This window comes from Oryzias latipes, chromosome 20 (assembly GCF_002234675.1).
Source record: "Oryzias latipes chromosome 20, ASM223467v1".
Lineage (NCBI taxonomy): Eukaryota > Metazoa > Chordata > Actinopteri > Beloniformes > Adrianichthyidae > Oryzias > Oryzias latipes.
In genome coordinates, this window is record NC_019878.2 from 25,894,645 (window position 1) to 25,919,776 (window position 25,132).

At 41.6% G+C, this 25,132-nt stretch overlaps 1 protein-coding gene and 1 long non-coding RNA gene across 4 annotated transcripts in view; one reads left to right on the plus strand and one right to left on the minus strand.

Annotated features, from left to right (window-relative positions):
- sh3kbp1 (SH3 domain containing kinase binding protein 1) overlaps positions 1-24,892 on the minus strand; it is a 45,649-nt gene extending 20,757 nt beyond the window's left edge. For 2 of the 3 annotated variants that reach the window (XM_011489134.3, XM_011489132.3), the window contains exons 1-2: positions 24,645-24,892; positions 13,142-13,299 (exon numbers count right to left, since the gene is read on the minus strand). In XM_011489134.3, coding sequence (XP_011487436.1) covers positions 13,142-13,299; positions 24,645-24,648 — 162 coding nt within the window. In that variant the 5' untranslated portion in view covers positions 24,649-24,892. The remainder of the gene's footprint in view (positions 1-13,141; positions 13,300-24,644) is intronic. The other variant, XM_011489133.3, reaches the window with a different exon arrangement.
- On the plus strand, positions 307-3,167 carry LOC110017248. The gene is made up of 3 exons (XR_002292582.1): positions 307-1,401; positions 1,479-1,538; positions 1,612-3,167. It is a non-coding gene; the product is annotated as an uncharacterized LOC110017248 (long non-coding RNA).
- Positions 24,893-25,132: the final 240 nt, after the last annotated feature.

Genomic DNA, 25,132 nt, shown 5'->3' on the forward strand with positions numbered 1-25,132 from the left:
TCCAGGTTTTTCACTTGGTGGGACATGCCACCCCCAGGGAGGAGTCCAGGGGGGTATTCCAGGAAGCATGTTTAACCCTTGTGCTATCCTAGGCACTTTAACGTTGGGAGGTGGGTCATCTAGACCCACTAGACAGTGCTCTGAACCTTTTTTCTTCAGTGATTTGTGATCTTCACAGGTGTCCATGGATTACATGAAATCTTTCCACCTTTATCCACCTTTGTCATGGTAGGAAGAACACGTCAATGCAAGGGGGGGGGGGGGGGGTCATTTAAGATAGCACAAGGGATAAACTACCCTGACTTTAACCCTGAACTCTGGCTGAAATCTGCCTGAACTTGCTTACTCTGGGTATGTCGGTTCCAAAACACCGGATATGAGTTAGCGTAATTACGCTCGACTTGTTAATCCTGGGTTAATGCGCGGGCACGGCAGGTATATAAAGACATTCTCAATGGATGGCAGATTTCACGAGTCACCACGGAAACGAGTGGAGAAAAAAAGAGAGCCCTTTACTTTAGCGAGACGGAGTTGGAGATTTTGATGGCGGCTTACGAGGAATTTAAACCTATCATCACCAGGAAAAGTAATACCACTGCATCAGTGAGAGAGTGAATGGCTGATTGGCAAAAAATCACTGATAGATCAAACATGTGAGTATAATCTCATTTCCATTGTCATAGCGATGCAAACTGCTTATGGGGAGATGAGAAGCAGTTTGCATATATATCTAAGACAAATCAATAATTTGTGGTTCCTCTGTTATCAGCTGTAATACCTCCAAAAACGAGGAGGACCTTGACGCAAGTCAAAATGAAGCACAAGAACATTCTCCAACAAGGTAAAATATAAATATCAAGATACCAACGCACAGAATTGTCATGTAATACAATATTCCATGTAATGTGGTTATGTAGCCAATAGAAAAAAGGCTGAGGCCCGTCAAACAGGCGGGGGTCCACCTCCACCTTCCCTCACCCCAGCCGTGGAGCTGGCACTGTCCCTCAATAAAGGGAGACCAGTCGTGGATGGGATTCCAGGGGGCACCTCATCAGACGTGGCCAAAACCATAAGTGGCTTGGTTAAATGTAGGTATATCACATTATAAGTCATGATGAATTGATGATTTTACTGTGCATCAGTGTTGAATACATCAAATATACACTCACCATTTAACAAACACATTTAGAAAGCATTACTTTTATGTGTTATGCATTTCAATTGTATATTTTATTCAATATTACAGCATATGATGTCTAATGTAATCTAATGTATTCTCATTTATTAGGTGTTTGCTTGAGAATATACATAGAGTATCTGACTGGTTTTTATTGTATTGCAGATGCCGATGGTCAGTACATATTAATGGAGTCTCCTGCATCACCACAGTCTGTCGTAATTGTAAGTGATTAATGTTGTTAGATCCTTAGTTGTCTGTTTGTAGATCGAGCATCTTTATTTACATAGTTACACTTCAGGATGAGGATGAAGAGACCGCATCTGCAGTGAAAGATATGGACAGACTTAGACCCATCGAGGTATGTGATGTCCCGCCACTCTGTTAATTCATGTTTTAAATGAGATACATAATATCATTGCAATTTCACACAGTATTGCTGGGGATGTTGCAGCAGATGCGGGTCAATGCTGCTCCACCATGAACCTTGGTAAGAACATTTCTGCAGATAAATTATCTCATGTTAATATTTGGTTTTTATTGCAAACATCAAATGCCAATCATGTGGAATTACTTTGTCTTTTTAGTTGCCTGCCAAAGAGCTGTACAAGGTCTATCTCCAGCGTAAAATACATAAATGTGACCTTGAAATAGAATTGCTGGAGCATCAGCTGAAGGTGAGACACATGTGAATATTTAATCTGTTAATTGTTTATGACGATTAAGCAATAAAGTCACTTTATTTCATTACAGCAAATAAAGGAATAAAAAATATCAGCCTTTGAGTCATGTTTTTTTAAATTGGATGTTTTTATTGGATGTAATGTAGGCTGATCATGTCCCGTACCACCCTGCCATCTCTTTAGTCAGCATGATCCAATGGGGAATCCTCTGGGCCGTCTTCTTCAAGAGGTGGGGGGGGCCCTCTCACCTCTCATTGTGGCGATGTTGTGCAGTACGGCACATGCAGCTATGATGTCACATGCCCTCTCTGAGCCCACGTAGGCATTGAAATCGAGCTTTCAGGATTTGTATGGTCTTCTCCACCCTGGCCCGTGTTCTGCTGTGTGCCAGGTTAAAATGTACCTGTGGTCCAGGCTGAGGTTCAGGGTAGGGGATCATAAAGAATGGCAGGCAAGGATACCCCCTGTCCCCCAGTAAGTAGCCATTGAAATGTCCTATAATAGCAGTTATATTGTATTATTTACATCACATTAAATGCATGACATTGTATAAGGAATGTAAAGCAATTTATACCCTGGTGGAATTTGGGACACAATGATGACTCTCTAAATATGCTGGCATCATGAACAAAACAGGGCCATTTGGCTTCTATGTTTGTGACGAGGTGGGTGGCATCACATAATACCTAGATAGTGGGGAACAGTAATCAGTCTGAATAAAGGATGATAGGACTTATGATACAACTGCCATATCTTGTTACCTGCACATTGATGCTATGCATGGACTTCCTATTAACATAATCTCCTTCATTGACTGAAGGAGATTTAATAGGAAGGTGAGTTCCATCCATGCACCCAATCACATTTGGGTGCATGGATGCATGTGACTGAAAAAAGTATTGATATATTGATAAAGCAGTGTGTTACTCTGTCAAATAAAATTAACGAACAAACCTGCTATTCTGTGGAATTCCTCTTTAATGACCCTCAGTGGTTTATGGCCAGGGAACTGCACAAAACATCCCAGGAGGCGTTTGAGTGCCAGACATGCTGTCCGAACTGCCCGACACACAGTTGCCTTTCCCACATGTTCTGCATTACCCAGGCTGTAGAAAAAACTCCCAGTCGCAAAAAAACGAAAGGCAAAACATAAAATGTTCTCGGTGCTCAGCGCTGCTCCCCGATGTGTCACGTTCGATACGAACGGTTTCAAAAGATTTGTTAAATAAATTAAGGAGTCTCTAGAAAAACGATAACACTCCAGTAAATAATCATTTTAAAAAGAAAAAACATCGATATATATTCTTATCACCCTCTCACGGTGGAAGAAGTATTATCTGAGCTTCTTCATCCACTGAATCATCTTCAAATGGACACGCCATTCTGCTTCACCCCTCTGAAAACAAACTAAGCTTCAACTAAACCAGGTTATGTTCAGAGCATGAGTTGCCATGGCAACTTGACATATCCTGAAACATACCTCTGTTTTAGGAACCGAAAGCGGTGGTTGTACACTTCTTTAGCCTCAAACTTATCGTGGGAGCTAGCATAACCTGCTTTCTGAAATAACTCCCAGGAAGCATCTGGACCAGACACCCAAGCCACCTCAACTGGCTTTACTCGCTATAGAGAGCAGTACTCCTGTCGAGTGCTCTGAGCTCTCTACAAATGACCAAGCTCCTCCTCCTATGGCTAAGGGACCCTCCCCTATTTGGATCTGCATTGGGAATGTGACTGTTGACAAAACCATTCGGGTTTTCTCAAACAAGAAAACCCTGGATAACTAGCCAGGTCCGCACTCTCCTCAAAGCCTAAGACATTGCCTTCAGGTCAGGTGACGGGGCACTATACAGTGAAGACTGTAATGAATTGAAAAGAGGAATCAAAAAAACCAAGGCAGACTACAGGATGCACATATTGAGTCTCACCTCTCCAGCAGCAACTCACGAGAAGTATGGCAGGGTATTTAAGACATCACCAACTTCAGAGCCTGTAATGTGTACACAGCTGCTCCTGATGCGACACGGACTGAGGAGCTCAACTGCTTCTTCGCTCGCTACAGATCCTGTCAATGTCAGTACTGTAGATCCTGGTGGTGTGGATCAGGGAGTCAATGTCACGCTCGCTCTTAGCATATAGCTTGATGTCGTCCAGAGGAGGTGACTGATGTCGGCTTCATCTCTGAGTAAGTATCCATGGCCAGTCTTGTTGATTATTTGGCTGAGGGGGTTCAGACCTATGCAGAACAGCAGTTGGAACAGAGCAAGATACCTAAAATAAATCAACCATAAACCTGGTAAACATAACAGCTGGAGCTCTTTCTCTGTCCCTGAAACAGTGAAATATTCACATGGATGGATAAACCTTTAAATAGGAGGAATACCAAGATTTCACCAACAGCACAAAAGCAATCAAACAAAGAGTTTCAGGATAAATAGATGTGATGGTTAACGTCTCCTCCCCCTATTCATGATGACACAGTTTCATAAGCCCTGGACTGTGGTGAACGCAGTTTACTGAAGCAAACAGGCATGGGTGCATTGACTCACACGGACCAACCCCTCAGATGGTTTGACTGGGAATTAGCTAGTGGTCCCAAGAGGATTATGTGAGGCTAGAAGACATTTCTAGATCACACTTTAGGTCTGAACATAGTACACAGGTCAGAACCTTTCTGCCAGCATGAGATGTACATTTAGCTTTCAACTGAGAGATGATTCAGGCATCCCATAGTTAACAGTCTAAATAAAACCTAACATTTAGTGCAGATCCTCATTTTTGCAACAGAAAGAGTTGAGTTTAAAAGTAAAAGACAGAACTGAAATTATATTCTTTATGGCAGCAGTTGTGTTTTGGTTCTTAACAAATTTTCACATTGCTGTTTTTCTATATCTCAAAGAGGAAACTACCAGACTTTCAGTCTCAATCCTCCAGTAAAAACTGAACCTAGAAAACCAAATATTTACTGTTTGGTTGTGTGAAAATGTATTTATGCACTTCTGTTCCAAATAATGAATCAGTTTGTTTTTGCTTTTATAGGTAAAGAAAGAACACTTGATGAGTGAAAACATTTGTTGAGGCAGTTCCTGGTCTACTAGATGTACAGCAACAAAAACATGTTAAAGGGCGATGATTAGGGGTGTAATGAATAAAAGATGAATTGATTTATCCAAAAATGTTGAAAAACAAAAATAATAAAAAAAAACACCTGTGTAAAATTTCAGTTTTGAACTACTGGTATGTAATATTTTTGCTTTTTCCTTTTAAAACAAATTTAAATCAATACAACAAAAAACACTGCAATCAAAACACAAAATACAAATTAAAATGTGTAAAACAGAATAAAACATAACCAAAAAAAAGGTTTTGTTTCACTAAACGCTGCCATTTAGAGAATCATGTGTCTAGTTTTTTTGCTCAGTATGTTCTGGATGTTCTGTTCTGGAGAAGATTCTCTCAGGTTCTTGTACAAGTTGGTTCTGGATCCGGTTCTCGATGGAATAATTTTCTTGCAAACTATACACTCCTTCTTTGTGTTATCAATAAAAGTGAAATGCTTCCAGATTTTGCTACATCTTAAGTGTCCAGTGTGTCTACTTTACTTTTTTGTGTTGATGTAGTTTGTTGTTGTTGTTGCATGAGGCGCTCTCTCTCTCTCCCACAGACTCGGTAATGAGCCCCCCCCACCCCCAGCTCGCTCTCAGCGTAACCACCCCCTCACTTATTCAAAGGATGTTTGTCAACTTTTTTTTTTTTTTTTTTTTTTAACTTGTTCTGTCCAACAGCTGAGCAAACAGATTAGAGCTGAAGGCTTTTTGTGTTGGACAGGTTTTACTATCACAAAAAGAGGTTATATAGCTTCAAGAAACTAGAGTGTAGATTTGTATAAACCCCTTTTTGTCGTATTATTTTTTATTTATTTGTTACATTTAGTGTATGTGGGGAGGGAGAGGGGAAGAATGTGAGGGGAGGGTGGAAGAGAGTAAAAGGAAGAAAGGTGAAAAGGTGGGGGATACAAGCACTGATTTGACTAAGTTATTAATTTAAGCTGTAACAATTATACCAGATCTGCAGGAAAGACGAATGTAACATCAAAGGTGAAAATCTGACACTAAGATGAGCGAAAAAAAATCTGTCCATCAATACACTGTAGGTAAGGAGGAGGGATGAAGCAGACAGGGAGTGTGGCAGTGTGCACGTGCACGTGGGGGTGGAGATACATGCATGCTGCCGACGTGAACCGTGTGTTCATAAAGGGAGCCAGAACCTACCCAGCCAGACCAGCCAGACCAGGAAAGGGGAGGAGAGCCCCCCAGGCCAGAAGCCCCCCCAGCATCCGGACCCAGGCAGCCCGGGAGGGGAGGAGGAGGGGACCGCCCACCCCACCAGCCAGGCACAGAGAGGGCCCCCCTACAGGGGCCCCCCCAATGCCCAGAGGCACAAGCGAACCCAGTGTCCGGCCCCCAGGCCACAAGACAGGAGCGCTTAGCCGTACCAGGCGGCAGCCATGGGGGCCACCGGGCGCCGGACACCGAGACAAAGGCCAGGGACAAAGCCAGGGCCCCCGGAACCCATGAGCCAGCCACCACCCGACCGGCGCCCCGTCCCCGCAAGCCAGCCCAGGCACGCGACCTTAGCAACCCAGGGATCGCCACGCACCCACAGCCACAGCCACCCCCCTAAAACCTTACGCACTACAACCCCCCCCCCCCCCGCCATAATATCTGACCCCCCCTCCCCAACCCTGTCAGTGCCCTCCCCTCTCTGTGATGGGGAGGGAAAGCCCCAGAGGGTCCCAGCGAGCCAGCCCCCAGGTCGGTCCTACCCATGCACTCACACACACATACTCACAATCATCTGGTTACCCTCCCTACCCCCGCCGCCACACAGTAACCCCCCCCCCCCAGCCGGCCGACCCCCAGCGCCGCATGCCCGACCCCTCCCGCAGCCGACAGGATACCCATAAGCCCGGCCGCCCTGAGAGGACCAGGCGGGTGAAGACCGGCTGCCCCCCCCCGACCCCACCCATGTATGGAGGTGTGGGAGTGCTGTGTGTGTGCTGCAGGTAAAATAGGAGGTCACCAGTGTGGGGGGCTCCACCGCTGCCAAGCCGCAAAGCCCCCCACTCCGGAGTCCCTCTGTGAGTGGTGTGTATTTGCTGTGTGTGTGCTGCTAGCATGCAGTGTGTGTGTCTACAGAGGAAGTTAAAATTGTGGGGGGGGCCAGTGAGCACGGATGTTTCACCGTGCCCCCCTCCACCATACCCTCTCCACAAGGCCCTAGATGAATCAGAGTGTCTAATATGCAAGTAAAAAGCGGGGAGGAGGGCGGGTGCCAACTAGAACCCAGAGAGGGGCATCCCCAGTGAGCCCCGCCAGCATACCCCTCCCATCCAGATCCCGGGGCCCTATGTGCCTGTGTGCAATATTTGTTTGGGTGAGAGCGGGGAGGAGCGGGCGGATGGGCACAACCGGGGGAGAAGGCTCCCCCGAGCGACCGGCCCCCCAGCCGGCCGCGGTAGGCGCCCCCCCTCCCAGAGCGGCCGGGCAGCCAGAAACGGCAAGCCAGCCGCAGTTGGAGGCCAGAGCCTCGCGGCGCCGAGAGACAGCCAGCGAGGAAGGGTCCCGGCGCCAGAACAGGGGGGGCAGGGGGTCCAGCCCCACCATTCATACCCCGACCCCCTAAGGACTAGCACACTGCCCCCCCAGGCCCCCCCCAAAAAATAAATAAATAATAAAATATTAATAATAATAATAAAATAATTAATATAATAATAATAATAATAATAATAATAATAATAATAATAATAATAATAATAATAATAATAATAATAATAATAATAATAATAATTAAATAAACCCACCCAAGTGAACCCATTAACCCCTGCTGTGACTGCGGCGTCGACCCCCGGGGGGCCAGGCCACGCGCCAACCACCGGCCACGGGCGAAACACCAGCCACGGGCAGACGACCCCAGGCCCCAGAGCCCCAAGCCCCCCCCCCAGCCCCCGCCACGGCGACCAGCCACCCAGCACGGCACCCGGCCGCCGTTCCCGGTCAGCCGCACTGCCTACCCTGCGCCCAGAAGGCACCCGCCCAGGAACCCCTGCCAAGTTGCCGGCAGAGTGTGCGCCCCCACCACCACCCCACCCAGGCAACCAGAGCCCCGAGCCGGGAGAACGACAGGCCCGGCAGAGCCCACCCCCCCAAACCCACCCCGGCCCACCCAACCAGCCAGGACCCGGCTCAACCTATCACCATCCCACCCCCACTAGGTGATGTGACTAACCAGCTGGAGCCAGGGAGAGTCTGAAGCCGACAGGTTTTTTGTGGAGGACATTATCTCAGAACTAATATGCTCTGACATGAGGTTTCTGTAGTGGTTAATGCTAAGATTATTTTTAGATTTACAGTTTAGGAGGATAGTTTTCTTTGCGATACATACAGCGGTGAGAACCATATAAGCCTTGTTAGATTCCATGTTGATGTTATTCAGGTCACCTAATAAGCAGAATTTGGGGCAAGCAGAAATCTTATGATTAAACCAGATTGATAAATCCTCACAAACCTTACGCCAGAATGATTGGACAGGTGGACAGACCCACAGAGCATGCAAATAGTCGTCTATGTTGTTACCTATGCACTGTGTGCATATAGCAGACTGATTGAGACCCATTTTAAATAACCTCTGTCCGGTGTAGTGAGTTCTGTGGAGAATCTTGTATTGAATAAGTTGCAGATTAGGGCTTTTGGTCATATTAAAGGCATTCAAACAGATCTGTAGCCAAAATTGATCACTAGAATTCAATGATAGCTCAGACTCCCATTTTGTCATGGGTAAGTAAATGGTTTCATCTATGTCTGATAACATCTTATAAATTTTGGAGGTGAGTTTGGGATTTTTAAGGTCCATGAAATGTGTTACTGTAAGGGGAGGGTCTAGGTCTATTTGGGTCAGGCAGTATTTAGTGCTTATAGCTGATTTAAGCTGCTTCAAGCTTTGTCTTTAGATGAAACTAATCAAACAGTTTAGCATTTATGTTCTCTTGATACTTACAGACTGCTATCGTAAGACCCACTCTAAAGAAGAGTGATCTCAAATCTAGACAATTACCGACCAGTGTCAAACCTGCCATAAGTAAAATTTTAGAAAAAAATAGTTTTTATTCATCTCAAGAATTTTATTAATAAAAATAATATTTTAGAAAAATTTCCGTCTAGTTTTAGACCACATCACTCCACAGAGACGGCGCTGGTCAAGGTTATATATGATTTGAGGTCCAACACTGACAAAAAGAAAACATCAGTTTAAGTATTGCTGGACCTGAGTACAGCCTTCCGCACAGTTGACCACTCTATTCTTTTAAACAGACTGCATGGCATGGTAAGCATCCCTCGAACAGTATTCAGCTGGTCTGAATCCTACCTCACAGGAAGAGATTTTAATGTCAGTGTAAATGATGCATCATCTGGGAGGCACGGACTGACACAAGGTACAATCCTTGGCCCCACACTTTTTAAACGTTACATGCTTCCGCTTGGTGATATCATCAGGATACACAGCATAAACTGTGATAGTTATGCTAATGACAACCAGTTATATGTGGCTGTGTTTCCTGATGACATGGGACCCATTGATGACCTTTTAAGTTGTGTTTTAGATATTGAAACATGGATAGGAGAGAAAATTCTAAGGCTCAATCAAGACAAAACAGACATTTTAATTGTTGGTCCTGAAGCTGAGAGAGAAAGGATCCAATCCTACTTATCAACTTTCAACTGGATGTGTGTAAATTCAGAAACCCTGTGAAACCTTCAGAAACCTGTGTGATTTTAGATGCAGATCTTACCTTGGTGGCTGTAAAACTACCCAATACAACACACAGACACAGAAAATCACCAAGATTCATCTAGAAACACAGTATAGACCAGCTGCTGGAGATAAAGCTTTATAATCAGAAATACTGCATGGAAAGATCACCGCAGACATCACTTTGTCCACATCTTACTGTCTTTTTGAACAGTAAAGGAATGGCAATGTTTAGCAGCAGCCTTAGTCAACAAAACAAATGCTTAATATTGGAGAGGTTCAAATGTAAAATACATCAGTCATGTTGAATATTTAACATGTTAAGGGCAGTTTTAAAAAGTAACCTGATTTTGTGCAGGCTTTTATTATTTCCTGACATTTGTACACAAATGAAATCTCTGCTAAGCAATACAAAGGTAACCCTGAGTTTAAAGGAAATTTAGTGGAAAAGAAAGGAAGCAAACGTGATTCATCATATCTCCACAGGATGCAGCTGCCTTATACCCACTGCTGTGTTGGGTCGGTGTGTTTGTTTGCATTATGTCTAAAGGTCCTATAGTCAGTGATGTGGTTTACTTTACACTTCCTAAAAGGCGGATTATCTTTTTTTATGTACTTCACATCCAGACCCAAAGCAGTCTGCTGTTGATGCAAACAGCAAGCTAAAGCAGTACATTGTCTAGACTTACAGTATAGAACTGCCAAATATTAGTCTTTCCCCAGTAAGAAAACAACTTTAATGCCTGTACACATCAATGTGTAACCCACTGTAGTGACTGTGGTGCAAAATAGGATTTCCTCTTTTTAGAAAAGCACATGTGTTTGTTACACATTGAATATACATTTATGTCCTATAAAACCCTAAAACTACAAAGTTGAGACATATTTTGTCAGCAGGCAAGGGAGGGAGGAGACATAAAAATAAAACTGCCAACAAAGAAACAAACAAAAAACATTTGTTTTGAAAAGTTGATGAATCTTTTGGGTTTTTCAGAAAATTGTGTATTTCGTTTATGAAGAGGAAGGAATTCTTCAGGCTTGTTCTAAGAGGACTTCCCCTTTCAAATGCACTGCGCGAATATGCATTCTGCTTTGTGAGGAACTGTCTGTTTTCACCGAAGGCTCTTATGTCAAACCAAACCATGTGATCCAAATTTAAACTTAATAGGCTGCTAATGAAGATAATCCAATCCTTCCACCAAGAGGATTTCCGTTATTTCTACAGGAGCGCAAACAGAAGTTGTCAAACGAGTTTTCATATAAATACTCAACAGAATGGAGCACACAGAACTTCCCTTAATTACTAATGTGGGTTTTTCTAGTTGTAGTAGATAAAACATGAAACGTGTCACAAAAGTCAAACACACAGCAGAAGCTTCTCCAGTAAACCACCATTGATGGTTACAATCTCAGGAAAGCTAATGTCACTACAGTTCACTAAACTAAGAAATCTTTTATACATTCACTTCTTTGGGCCTTTTTGAAAGACTCCCGCTTTCCACCCACATCAGTTTTCCATACAGATAATACGACTGTGACCTGTAACTGCAGTCTAGTGACAGATCAGTCAACTACATTACTGCCTACCTCTGTCTCTCTACCACACACACAAATGCACACATTATATTACAGGCTCATTGTCCGCAGAGCGGTGACATTCAGTCATCACTAATGCAGCCTGACAATGGGCGGACTTCTGTAGCACTCTCAAACCGTGTCCTGTTGGCTAGGCTTTGTGGTACTTGACCACTTCCTCTCATCAGAGAGTAAAAAAGATACTTCCTTCTTTTCATCACCAAAAAAGCCCATCTCACGAAGTAAAATTTTCTTTTACATTCTTGCATCTAGATGTCTGATCTACTCTGAGCCAAACTTAAACTTAAACCCTTGAAAAATCCACTTCCATCTGGATAACAGAGAAGTACTGACAACCTGTCAATGCTGACTATAAACTCTGAAAAAATGTTTAAAAAAATACACTGTTTAATTATAAACTGCTATCTGTTTATTTACTAATCATAAAGGGACAGTATACTGTACAGAAAAACAAATATGCAATACTGAAATTATTTGAAATAAAGATGACTTTAAAATGAGATTAGTCTGAGAGAATTCTGAAAATAACAGACACAATCCCCTTTTACTTACAGAGGGGCAAAAAAGTGTTTGTCATTCACAGATTCTGTAACTCCAGCTGAAAAATCTGAGTTTGGTTTGAAATATTCATCATAGAAACATTACAAATGTCAGAGACAGACAGAAGACAAAGAATCCAGGAAATCATTTTGTTTGATTTATAAGTTTTATAGTTTTAAACCACGGATAAGAAAATGGACGTGCACGAGGCTCAAGGATTTCTACATAAAATAAACTCAGAACAGATAAGTGAACAGGGTGACCTTATGAGTTTACCCAAATATAAACTCAAGTATTTTTCTGATAAACCAGCAGTTCTTTGTTGTCTTTAAGTCTCCAAAACTCCACAAAGCAGTAAACTTGTTTTGGTTAAACTGCCATGTTCTAGTTGATGCTGTTCATCAGATACATTTATTTGCTGTTGAATACTATAAGCCATGGAAATATTCAAGTTTATCAGTGATTGTCTAAAGTTAACGGCAGTTCTAAGACTCCAGTGTACCACAACCAGGGCACCCAAAAATGTGTATTTAAGGAAGGAGTTACAGTTCTCAGATTTTAAACTGGTACATTGGTGTAAATGTGGCTTCAACACAGCAAAGTGTTGAGGTAGAAATTGTTGTCACAAATTAAACAAATGCAGAAAGTTGCCTTTTTATACATGCCACATGTTAGTGGTTTAGCGTGCCAAAATGTGATGGAAAGAGTTAAATATCTAACCACTGCGACAAACACAAGAACAAAGTTCTTGCCCCCTAGAAAACTAACAAACTGTGAAGTGATTATTTATAAAAAAAGTGGATTTTAATTGAGCTGATGGACACAGGAATGGAAAAAGCTGAATTTACTTAAATTCCAATAAGAACTGTAATATACCCATAACACCAAATGCTAGTTTCACTCAATCTCATTCAATTGTGTAAAAATAAAAAAAACAGGTTGGAGGAGGAACTTTTTCCTGCCCCCTGGTTGATTTTGTTTAATATAGCTGTGAGTCAAACTTCAGGATATGATAATAAGCAAAACCTCAGAGATTTGAAGAAGAAATCTTTTTCATTTGGCTGAATGTGAAAGCTTTTAAAGATCTTTAGGATTTTAGAGGAAGTTCACAGGAAGTAAACTACAATGCAACTTTAGCTAAAATCTTTAAGAATCTTTAAATTTCCATTTTTTGTGTAGGTTTGTAATCATTAATTATTTGCTTAAATATTTAACCAAAATGTTGCGAGCATGAGCATTCTCACTCTGAAGTTGACCATAAAGCACATCTGTTGCAGCACTTTGAGGAGGTTGATGAAGACATAAGAGGTTGAGTGTTTCTTTTGCAACTACTCACCCTGACGAAGTTATCAGGGAAAAGGCCTCTGCGTCCGCCAAGTTCCCCCTCCCACCATCCACCATCGTCCCGCCGTATGTTCGTGATGATGTCACCCACCGTCAGGCTCAACTCGTCTTCTTGCTGAGCCTCATAGTCGAACTCTACCACTGCTTCCACTGCACACAAAGTGCAAGAGAGTTTCAGGAGACCACAGAGGCAACCAGAACAGAAGCCACTTTACTCCAAATATTCTCAGACATCAACAGTTTGGTGATGGTGAAGCTTTTATTCACTGATTTAAGAAGAGTGAATGAAAAAACATACTCTGTGAAAGCCATGAAAGTAAAAAAGGCTCATGTTTATGTCTCAAAACATGATACTTAAGATTTGACTTGAGAATAAACTTCAAGGATTTGAAACTTGATTTAAGAATTGTTTCTTATTTTTTAAGCTTCAGGAAATCATCTGTTTTTTTTAAATGTTTCTTTAACTGCATTTTTGATGTTTCATTCGTGAAAATGCATAAAACCCTCTTCCTGTAAATAAGACCAAACCAGTTGTTTTAAAGGCATCTTGTTAAAGTTAAAAATAAGTTTAACTAAAGGTTTTAAAACTTAAAAGTTGACTATCATTTGAGACCAAAAATACATTTAGTTACAGACCCTTAATTTTTTTTTAAATATTTTCCATCCCATCCATCTTCTGAACCCACTGAATCCCTATCAGGCTTGTGAGATCACTGGAGCCTCTCCTAGCTGCTGTTGGGTGAAGGCGGGGTTTACCCAGGACAGGTCGTCAGTTTGCTGGAATATTTTTTTGATGAAAAAAAAATTCTTGTAAATAATGTCTAAACTTCACAAAAGTGGAATATCTAATAATAAATAGATAAAGAATAAATAAAAACCTCACAAACAGCTTTTGCTTATTCCAGTCCCAACATTCATGGTGCCGGATTCCCACAAACCACTATCGGTTCAAGTTGGCTGTGAAACAAGTCACCTGCCTCCTCAAGCCCAAAGTGAAGCAATCCCAGCAGTCAAACAACCCATTTTAAGGTCTGTACCAATTATGTCAGTTCAAAATTCTTGAGTCTAAAATGTAGCACCCCTTCTCAGTGAATCTGTTATTTATGGATATATTTTATGTTTAAAAAACATGGAGAAAATTTTGAATTAAATGAAACAGGACTTTTACAGGACGTTTACTGCCTCAAAAGCTGAGCAGAGACCCCTTATCTTTGCATGATCATATTTTTCAGCTTCTTTAACATCTCCATTAGATTTGGAAACCGATTGAGAGAAAAGCCTGCCTTCATTTCTAAAAAGCAGCAAATTAATAAAATACTCTTGACACTGTTGACTGTGAAGAAGATAGAAGATGTTCATGCTGGAGTAATGAGCCCGCCTAATGAACCTGTTACTGCTGGCCAAACACAAGTGGGATAGACCAGCTAGATCTCTGGATGACAAACAGAGATTTGACCCAGATATTTTCTGGGCAAACAGATTCAGACACACTTGTGGCCTATGAAGGTAAGTTGGGCCACATTTTATATTAGCCAGGTTTCCAATCATTTTGGCAAAAGTGGAATGTTTTGTCTTATATGTGTAAAGGGTTCTCATTAGTTTCACAAACCAGAACAAATTTGTTTGGATCTGGTTTTGTCCTAAACTCTCAGCTGTGGTGTAAGTGAAGAGTGAGAAACTAAACACTAAAAGCATTTGTCATTGAAAGCAGAGCATGGATGAATGTTTCAAGCTTGGCGCATGGTGATCATCACATGGTGAAACAAATCAACAGAATCGTTCTTTTAGGAACAACCGTGCAAAGAAAGCAGTTGAAGTTGAATCATAAAAGACTTCACAGGTCCACAGGCAACTGGTGTCCTTAAATATCACTTCATCATCATCATTAATTTCTTTATAAAGCACCTTCCACCACCAGCCAAGGAGACCAAAAGTGCTGTAAAAACAGGGAGAACAAAACATTGTACAAGCATAAAACATAAAATGATAAAAAGCATAAAGCAAATTTAAGAGATTTAAACCAGCATAATAACAGGGCTAGGCTGATGCTAAAGCACTGAATTGGAGGAACAATTCTTTTTTTAAATTCTCCAAGAGCAAGACCTCTCTAATTGCCGGTGGCAGCTGATTCCATAGTTTAGGAGCCAACACAGCAAACACAAGGTCCCCCAAAACTTACATTTAGCTCTGGGAACCATTCTTACAAACTGGTCGACGGAGTGTAAGGACTGGAGGGGTAAGAATGAGCCCTAGCTGCCAGGGACGTAACCCTTGTGCTATCCTAGGCACTTTAACATTGGGAGTTGGGTCATCTAGACCCACTAGACAGTGCTCTGAACCTTTTTTCTTCAATGATTTGTGATCTTCACTGGTGTCCATGGATTACATGAAATCTTTCCACCTTTATCCAACTTTGTCATGGTAGGGAGAACACCTCAATGGAAAGGGGGGGGGGTCATCTAAGATAGCACAAGGGATAAAAGTACGGATCAGAATTTGAATAAAAAGCAAATATTGCACTGACACCTACTTCAAAGAGACCAAGATTGATGTTCTGTGATCAAACTTCTTTGCCCCACAAATAAATCTGGCTGCTGCGTTTTGGACCAGTTGCAGCCTGGCTATTGCTGCCTTGGGTAACCCAGCAAACAAAGAGCTGCAATAATTTAGTCTGGACAACATGAAGGCAATTTCAAGTTTTTTTTCTTTTTTTTCCAACTTGTCCTGTCCAAAAGCTGGGCAGGCAGATGACAACTGAGGGCCTCTTGTGTTGGACATATTTTACTTTAACAAGAGGGGTTATTAATCTTCAGACAAACCAAAGGTATGTCTGAATAAACCCCTTTTGTAATTGAGGCCAAACTTTATTAATTTCAATCATATTTGAAAATCTTTGGTGTTGGACCGGACGGAAAAGGAAAGAGGGGAAGAAGAGAGAGGGACGTTAGAGAGAGGGGGGGGTAGGAGGGTGATAATAGGAGGGGGGGGGGGATAAGACCATGAAGCAGCATAGAGCAGCAAGTTTACTGGTTGTTTATCATTACGGTAAGGTTCAAATGTAGTACAAAAAGGGCGGGGCCTGTTCACACACACACTCCAATGTTATCAACACACCTGCTAGCTGCAAAAATATCCACATGTCAACATTTACACAAAACAGATAGTGTTCACACACGCATACTTATGCCTTTAACCAACTAGTGTGAAATATTTCATTAATTAAATCACGCAAAGTATTTGTGCAAAGGTGAGCTAACACCTGTGCTCAAGTGAGTGATCATGTTCTTCTAAAATGGATGGTGGAATGTGAAAAGAAGGAGGGGGAGCGCCCAGCCACCCCCACACCAAGACCCCCGCCGTAGCAGCAAGGAACAACCGCCCCCCGGGCGACCAAATCCGCCACCCAGGCCAGGGCCAGCAGGACCGCTGCGAGGCCCCCAGAGCCAGAGAGCAGGGAGGCACGGGGGGAAAGAGAGCGCCGCCCCAGCCCAACCAGGACAGCAGCCCCCTCGCCGCGCCGGAAGAGCCCAATGCAGGGCCCAACCCGAGAAGGGCACCCACAGCCCCAGACGAGCACCCCATCACCACCCAGGAGTCCTGGGCATCCCCCCGCCCAACCCCAGGTACAAGCCAGAACCCCCCAAGGGAGACCCGCTCCGCACCCCAGGCAAGGTTTGTTTGTCAAGGTTTGTTTTTGATATAAAATAAACCTGATAAAGCCTACAGCAGATGCCTGAAAGAAGTGAAGAACAGTTATTTTTACTCAGCTGTGAAAAACACTCCTGAGGCCAGGTAAAACGCAATAAATGTCTACGTAGCCCAAAGAAATCTTGCTTTTCTAGTTACCATGCTGGACTTGTTGAAACCTGAAAACAGTGGGACCTTGACCTTTGACCTAAATATATAGGACAAAAAAACATACATTTAAAAACCGTTATGGGACCACAGCAGTCCATTCTTTTGTTCCAGCTCACCAAACTGTCATTAACCTGTCTGCACCGTAAGCATGGTTTCCATGTATTGGCTTTAATAATGGTCTTCAGGCTAGATAAGAGACCATTTAACCGTTCACCCTGCATTGGTTGAGACTGAACGTCAGAGCGTGTGATTGAATCGTGCATGTGCAAAGGTGAAGACGAGAGCTTTGGATACGGCTCATAGCTGTGAAGCTGGACATCTGTTCAGATGAAACTCAAAGAACTGCTTAAATCCTCAGCATAAGTTCCTATTGATGCAAGAATATATTCTTTGGTTTTGCTATGGATGTGCTCATCATCATATGGGGCTGAAAGGAAAGCTGACTCACAGATGCATGTCCATTGATGCTCCATGGGCCAGATGTCTTGAGTAGGGCTTCATATGGGTTTCATTTGTTTTATTTTTGGTGAAATTATGACTGACTTAACCCTTGTGCTATCTTAGATGACCCCACCCTTACATTGACGTGTTCTCCCTACCATGACAAAGGTGGATAAAGGTGGAAAGATTTCATGTAATCCATGGACACCAGTGAAGATCACAAATCATTGAAGAAAAAAGGTTCAGAGCACTGTCTAGTGGGTCTAGATGACCCAACTCCCAAGATTAAAGTGCCTAGGATAGCACACGGGTTACGTCCCTAACGCTGCTTTCTGCTTGATTTTGTACAAGTGTCGCATAAGCCTGCTTGTATAGCATGTGTAAGTGGCATAGATGGGGGCTGCACCAAAAGACATTTAAGGCATTGCGTAACCATGACAACTACAGTCTTGAGGGGAGGGGGGGTAGAAATGACTCTGACATTCTGGCTTCCTCCCACAAAGTTCACCACACTTTTGCCTAATGCAGAACATGACAACAGGCAGAACCATTTATGTCTTGTGAAAGCGTTTGTGGTGTTCGGGGACACTGCATGGGTTGTGTGTGTGTGTGTGTGTGTGGGGGGGGGTTTCTTAAGGAACAAAAAGAAGCACATATCTAACAGAAGGGAGGTGACTGAGCTGTCCAACTGCTCAGATTCAGACCTGAGACACCATGGAGGTAACTGAGATGATTTTTCTTTTTCCTCTGTTGCTCTTTGAGGTAAAACTGCTTCTGGCTAGAAGGAGAAGATTCTTTATTAAAAGGGCAGTAATCTTACATATGATAACATATTTCAGCTGCATGACGCCCACCCACCACACAAACATGCGTACCAAAAGACAACACTACTGCTCTTCTACAATGAAAAGAAGTTCAAAGCACCAAATCTAATAGTTGTAGAGAAGTGACTTCCTGTTATTTGTCCTGTGAAGCTTCATTTATCTGTACATTCAACGCACATATAAAAAACATAACCACCACTCTGCGGAGCCTGTTTTGTTGGAAAGTCGTCCTGGTGTGACAGGAGTGAAAACTCACCTGAACTCTGCTGTGGTCTAAACAGGTGAACCGCTGTCCGACAGAAAATATGTCAACATTAAACCATAAAAGAAATACTTATCAAATGTTTTAGTAAGTACCTCCAGATCTAAGCTAACCAAGTCTAACAGTTCCTGTACCGATATTTCATAGTCGCATAAGAAGAACAACAAATATTTCTAAGTTTAATTTAAAGATGTGAAGTTCAAGGTAAACATTTGTCAACTCATTTTCCAATTTTCACAAAAACTTTAAAATAAATTATAATGCTTGAATAAGACTGAACCACAGACACCCCCCCCCCCCGTGTACTGTGTGTTGTCTGCATATGTTCTACTGTGTTTTAAATGGTTTAGATTTTTTCATGCATCTACACATTGTACGCAGTGTTGAGATACAACTTTTTTTGTCACTTATGACACCCTCCCCCCCGTTTTGTAAACCATCAACACCCACGCTAAGCGTGACGCGCTGACTTTCACGGCTGCGCCTCAGTCGCCTTTGAACTGTATTTGAGTATTTCTGTTGTATGCCTGATCTTGTTCGGGTTGCACTGGAACCTAATTTCCACATAGTGTGATAAATAAACTCTTATAATAATAATAATAATAAAAAAATATTAATAATAACAGAAATATACTAAGTAATGAATTGAAGGGGCCTATATCATGCAAAATCATTTTTTTGAGATTTTAAGTTATTATAATGTTCATTCCTCATGTAAAGAAATCTCTAAGTGGTATTTTGATCCTTTCACACATTTATGAATATTCCTCTAAAAACCTGCTCTATGAGCATCAGCCACTCTAAATCCATGAAAACGAGTGGATTATCTCATTGTGACATCAAAAAGTGAAGAACCACCCCTTTCTAGGAAGACTCTGCGCTGCCAGCTCCGACCCAGGCTAACAGACACCCACTTTCTCAGAGGGCTAGCGGTGATCGGATAAACTCTTTCCTTTTACATGCATAATCTGCACATACAACTTTGCAAAAGTTCTGATGTTGTTTGTTTTCGCGGGGGAAACGCAGACTCACTGCTGAGGCCGGGTCTAGGTTGATGTCATGAAATGGGCGGCACCCGCAAGAAGAGAAAGGCGGAACCTCAGAGATTGAGTCGTCTTACTTCCGGAATGGAAAAGAGGTTAGGAAAATAACTAAAAAATTATAAACCGTGTTCTTTTGTGTGCCAAAGGTAATATATTATCGTATACATGGATAATGTTTTTTTAATGCTATAAAAATGGCATGATACAGGCTTTTGGATATCATGGTAGTGATTCGTAAAGGTTAGTTTCGAAGATACATCTTCTGTGATTCTAAATCTTTTTTTGTCAAAAGTCCTTTAAATGATTTCAACCTTAAATTTGAGCAGCTGCAGCTAAATTAGCATTAAACATTAAACCAGGGATTTTCTCTCATGAACTGAAAGAAAATATAAGAAAATCATCTTTTAGCTGCAGTTATTCTTTTATCATTACTGCAAATGTGAGCTCTGCTTCAGTTTCTCCTGTGCTCTTAGGTTTAGCACCATTTCTGTCCAAACCTTTTCATTAAAGATATTTACATTTTAACTCTTTGTGAACTACTTTGATTCTTCATCCCCAAACAACTAACTGAATGCAGCAAATAGAATTTAAGGTCCTATTTCATCTGTGAAACTGATGTTTTTTCTGGTTTAAAAGATATTTCCCTGCCAGTTATTTTTCGTCTTGTATCCTGTAACTGCTTCACACAAGATTACATCTCAAGAAGCACAAGACTAAAAATATTACAAACAGCCGATATGCTTTGCTGATACATACTGCATGGGTACAGAAAACAAGTATTACTAACTTGTAAGAATGTTTAAGACACTTTCAGCTTAGGGTTCTGAGACTGAAAGCAAAATCTGATTTCTAGATTTCACTTTGCTGATGCTCGCAACATACATACATCAATGTCCTAAAGCTGCAATATTACCATCCAGGGTCATGGGGTAGCTGGACCCTACCCAGACAATAAAGGGGTAATGGCGGGGTAAACCATGGACAGTATGCCAGTCCATTACAGGGCAAGTTTGTAACAGAAAACATTTATTTAAAAAAAAAAAAGATTGATCAGCTTCAAAACACGAAAAGCTGACAACTGCAATAACTAGTTTTATGTAGATATACTACATAAAAACCAGCTCAACATTTGCATGGAGAAGAGCACTTTTCTGTAATTTGAAAAAGAAACTTGTTGCTGTTTACAACATAACGCACAACAAAATGACATTTTTATAATTGTTCTCAAACCTAGCTAAAGCTAATAGAGCTTATATTTGTTAAGAAAGCCCATATGAATGTCCACACAAAGCACCTGATGTGCGTACCAATGAAGTTATCATCTCTACTTTTCCAAAAATGTACTGTTCATCCTTAAAGAATCATCACTTCATCAAGTTCAGACACAGTGGATAAAACACCCGATTTCACTGTTGACATAAGTAACACAGTGTTTGTATCTGCTAAAGAAGTTGAATTTTTTAAGAAGCTAGTTGACACTCACTAAGCTTCCTTAATGAGCCTAATGATAAACTAAAAAAAACAAGAAAAACTGCATTTTCTGCAGAAGTGTTGATGCTCACGATTAGAGCTGCCCACTGAAGATGTGGAGGATGCTCTAAAGGGAAATAGATACATCTGCTGTCATTTAGAAATTAATCTTAAAAAACGGATATGAGCTTTGCTAAAATTGCTTCGGCAAATAAATGCTGATTTAGCCTATTCATTTAAAAAAAAAAAAAGGAAAACGCACAAAAAAAACGATTTTTACATTTGCTCAAAGAAAAGAGTTTAAATTGTATCAGTGCAGTAGAAATTGTGTTAAAACACACACACATATAGCTTACATCCACACAAAACTCACTGAATGTTGGTATAGGACAATGCTACAAGATATCATTTTATCTTATTAGTCTACAAAATATAGTTTTCAATATCCAAAATCCATTTTCTCCCATTTAAAAAACGTCTCCTTCAATCATGATCAAATTAGAAAACCTAGTGATGGTCGCCAGGTTAATACCAGTCCAAAGCCCACAACCGTTGTTTGTTGTCAAACAAAACTGATAATAAGTAGGCCTACCAACTGAAAAATACGGAAACTTTTTTTTTCTTTAGACCATGCCAAATTAATTTCAAACTTTAAGGGACAAATTGCCTCTAAAATTTGAGTATTTTACCATCTTGCTAAAAATGACTGATATCTTTTGCTTTCCTACTATTTACTAATATCTAGTAAAAATCACAACAGTGGTCTGAAATGTAATTGATTTCTAATAAAATGGGCTGCAAGTACCGTAATTCTTCTTTATAACAGTTCAACTTTGCAGAATCTATGATATAAATTCAACTTGGATCACAAATTACTTAAACTGAAATAATAAAGCCTTCTGATGTTCCATCAGCTGGTAACTAAAGCTTTTAATGTGAAAAACTTGAGTAGGGCTGCTGTTCACAGAAAGCAAGCCTTCAGTAGTAAAAAGGTAGAATTCTATTAAGTCTGCAGACAAAACTCCCACTGAAGAGCTCAAAGTTTGCTCAGGAGATAATGAGACTGAAGCTCAACATAGACAAAGTGAAAGTAAATTGTTTGTGACCACATTTAATATTAGCGGTAGATTGTTACAATAGACATAAATGTCAATGTGGAGTGGAAATACTCTAGTTACAGATCACAAAAAAACATTTCATCAGAAGATCAGCTAAAAATTTGAGTCTATTCACTAAAGTTGGAGTTTCAGTGGTTTTTAAATTGTTTAGACTGCAGCTTTATGGACGAGTGAAATCAAATATTGCATTTATGGTTTTCAGGTCAGTTTACTGCACTGAAATACTAATGTGCTCTTGGGAAAATGAGCTCTGTTAAGATTTATATTTTAGCAGTAAGGTTAAGAAAGTTTAGGAAATGCATGATCAATGCCAAATTTGCAGAAACAGCAGAAAATGTCAAAGTTCACAAGAAGCCAAGTAATAGTTAAACATTGTAGAAACTTTCAGACAAGATATTATATGTGAGAGTAAATTAGCAGGATTAACTCTGTTAATTTGAATTGGATTTTCTCCTGCAGACATTACCATGGTCATAGAAGCAACAACTCAAAGTTATAACTCCTGAAGACAATACTCCAGGAGGAAACAATGAGATGCTGCAACATGTAAAAAGAACAAGGACACCAACAAAAATGATCAGGTACACAGCTTGCTCTATAATCATCATCTTTGTGCTTGAAAAAAGTAGATATTAGAACTCAACACAAAAACCTAAAAAACTGAATAGCAGACGGTCAACCAAACTGACCTCACATCACCTGAGCTCTGTTGCCATCTCATCACTGCTCATGAAGAGTAGGTGAACATCAGTCGATTTGTTTAACTGTGTCAGTTCAGTCAGCTGAGGATGGGAGGAGCCAAGGAACCACTGTGACATGTAGCACCCCCCACCCACCCACATCAAGTGTGGAAGACATACCAAGTACAGAGGGGCCATAATACAGAAATAATAGGGAACCCCAGCAAGAACCATTCAGGAACAGTTTATTGTGTGGTCCTGTGTTGTACTGGGAAAGACAGAAAAAAGATTTCACATGTGAAAAAAATAACAAAGCAAAGGAACCTAAAGCTTTAACTAAAACAAGCAGTCAAACTGACTATTCAAGAGTCAGTGCCTATGCCAAATGGAAGAGATGGACAGATAGGTGGATGGATGGATGGATGAATCAATGGATGGACGGATGGACAGATGGATGGATGGATGGACAGATAGATGGATGGATGGACGGATGGATGGATGGACGGATGGCTTCCCTATGCATATTTTTTGCAAACATTTTCTTCATGCATATGTTTCTGTTTGGCAGTTTCTTCACCCAATAATATTTTAAGTTAAATTGACTTTTAAAGGAAGCAGTCCGAAGCTTTGAAAGATGGTCTGACTTTCTGTTTGCTTTCACTTGAGAACTAAATCTCAGCCCATCGGAGCAAACACTCCACACCTGATCCGTTTATGTTTATGCTGCTGATCATAGTCAATAATGGTCTCACAGGAGAATGAGTAGAACTGGGGATGAAGCTGCCCCACAGACCAGATTGGAGAAATATCCAAAAAAATTCAGTTGTTTTTTTCCTTATTCCTTTTCTCTTGTTATGAGTTTCTTTTAAACATTTCCAACATCAGCCAGTGGTCTGAGTTCATCTCGAGAGAGCATTGGGAAAGAAAACCAAATCAAGTGAAGGTCAGCCATTGTTGGGTGCTTTTGGATTGAGTCCCCCTAAAAATCATCATTAGGATTAAATGTAAATGTTAACTTGAATCTTTTATGAAGAGTGCAGTCAAACATTGTCAACTTACTTTTTAAAATCATTTTCTATAAATGACTACAGAAACCCCATTTAAGCAGAATGTTTAAAAACAAGTTTCATATGAACTAAACTTGTACTTTGACCAAACATTTAATTTAATTCCACTCCTGGTCTGTAATCTTTTCACTGAGTATACTAATAATTTACTTAAACTTCCTTTTGATAGAATCACAATCGTCTGCAATAAAAACCTCCAGCTTATCCACTCTTGGAATGCTGGCGTTTTAGTTTATTACCAACCAACAAGATTTTTTTTCAGCACACCCTCAAAAAAGCACAGGGGGAAGTCAAGCTCCCGCGGAGCTTCACGGCGTGAGAATCGGGACCTTTAATTGGCTGCATTCGATCTGCATCCATCTGTGAAACTGAGATACGGGCCGCTCCATCCACACACGCACACGCGTGGAGTCAACCCAGAAGAATGCAGAAAGCAGATGGACACGGGGGAATGCAAACGTGTCAACATCTGCAACTCATCATTGTGACCCGCTGCGCTCCTGAAACGCACCCGGACGGCCGTGCCGCACCCCCACGCGTGACTGTAATCACGCATGAGCAAAGCTGTGGGAAACCCGCAGAAAACGCAGACTGCGATTTCAAACGAGCTGCTGCGCCAGGCGGGGGAGATGGGGAGCGAGCAGAATCCAGCGCGCATCTGGAGCGGCCCGGGGCGTCGATTCCGTCCCATCCAGATGCGCGGAGGCGCGCTCAGAAAAAGACGCATCTCACCCATTGATGTGTCCCGGTGAGCTGCTGCTCGCGGCCGAAGTCTCAGGTGAACAGGCGGTTCGTGCCGGACCGAGCCACAGCCTCCTTCACAGATCCGCTAAAGCGGCGGCGTAACGGGAGGAGCGTCAGGCGGAACCATATTCCTTCCTCTTTTTCTGATCAGTGACACAACAGACGAGGAGGCGGAGAGCGAACAGACACGGAAAAGCCTCCGATAAACAAAGCCCTGTCTTTGGTGGCCTTCGAGTGTGCCTCGTAAAATCGGCTTTCTCCGTTTGCAAATCCATTGATGGGGTGGGAAGAGACAGGAAATCCCCGTTATGGCACCATTGAGCGACAGTATTTAGATTGAAAAGTCTCACAAATATTTGATTTTCAAGGTTCCTATAAGTTTAATGAAATGTGTTTTTTTATTTCTCAGATTTTAATAAAAAATAAAAAAGATTTCCCCCACTTTTATGGTGAGGAAATGTGTATTTTTACAGAAA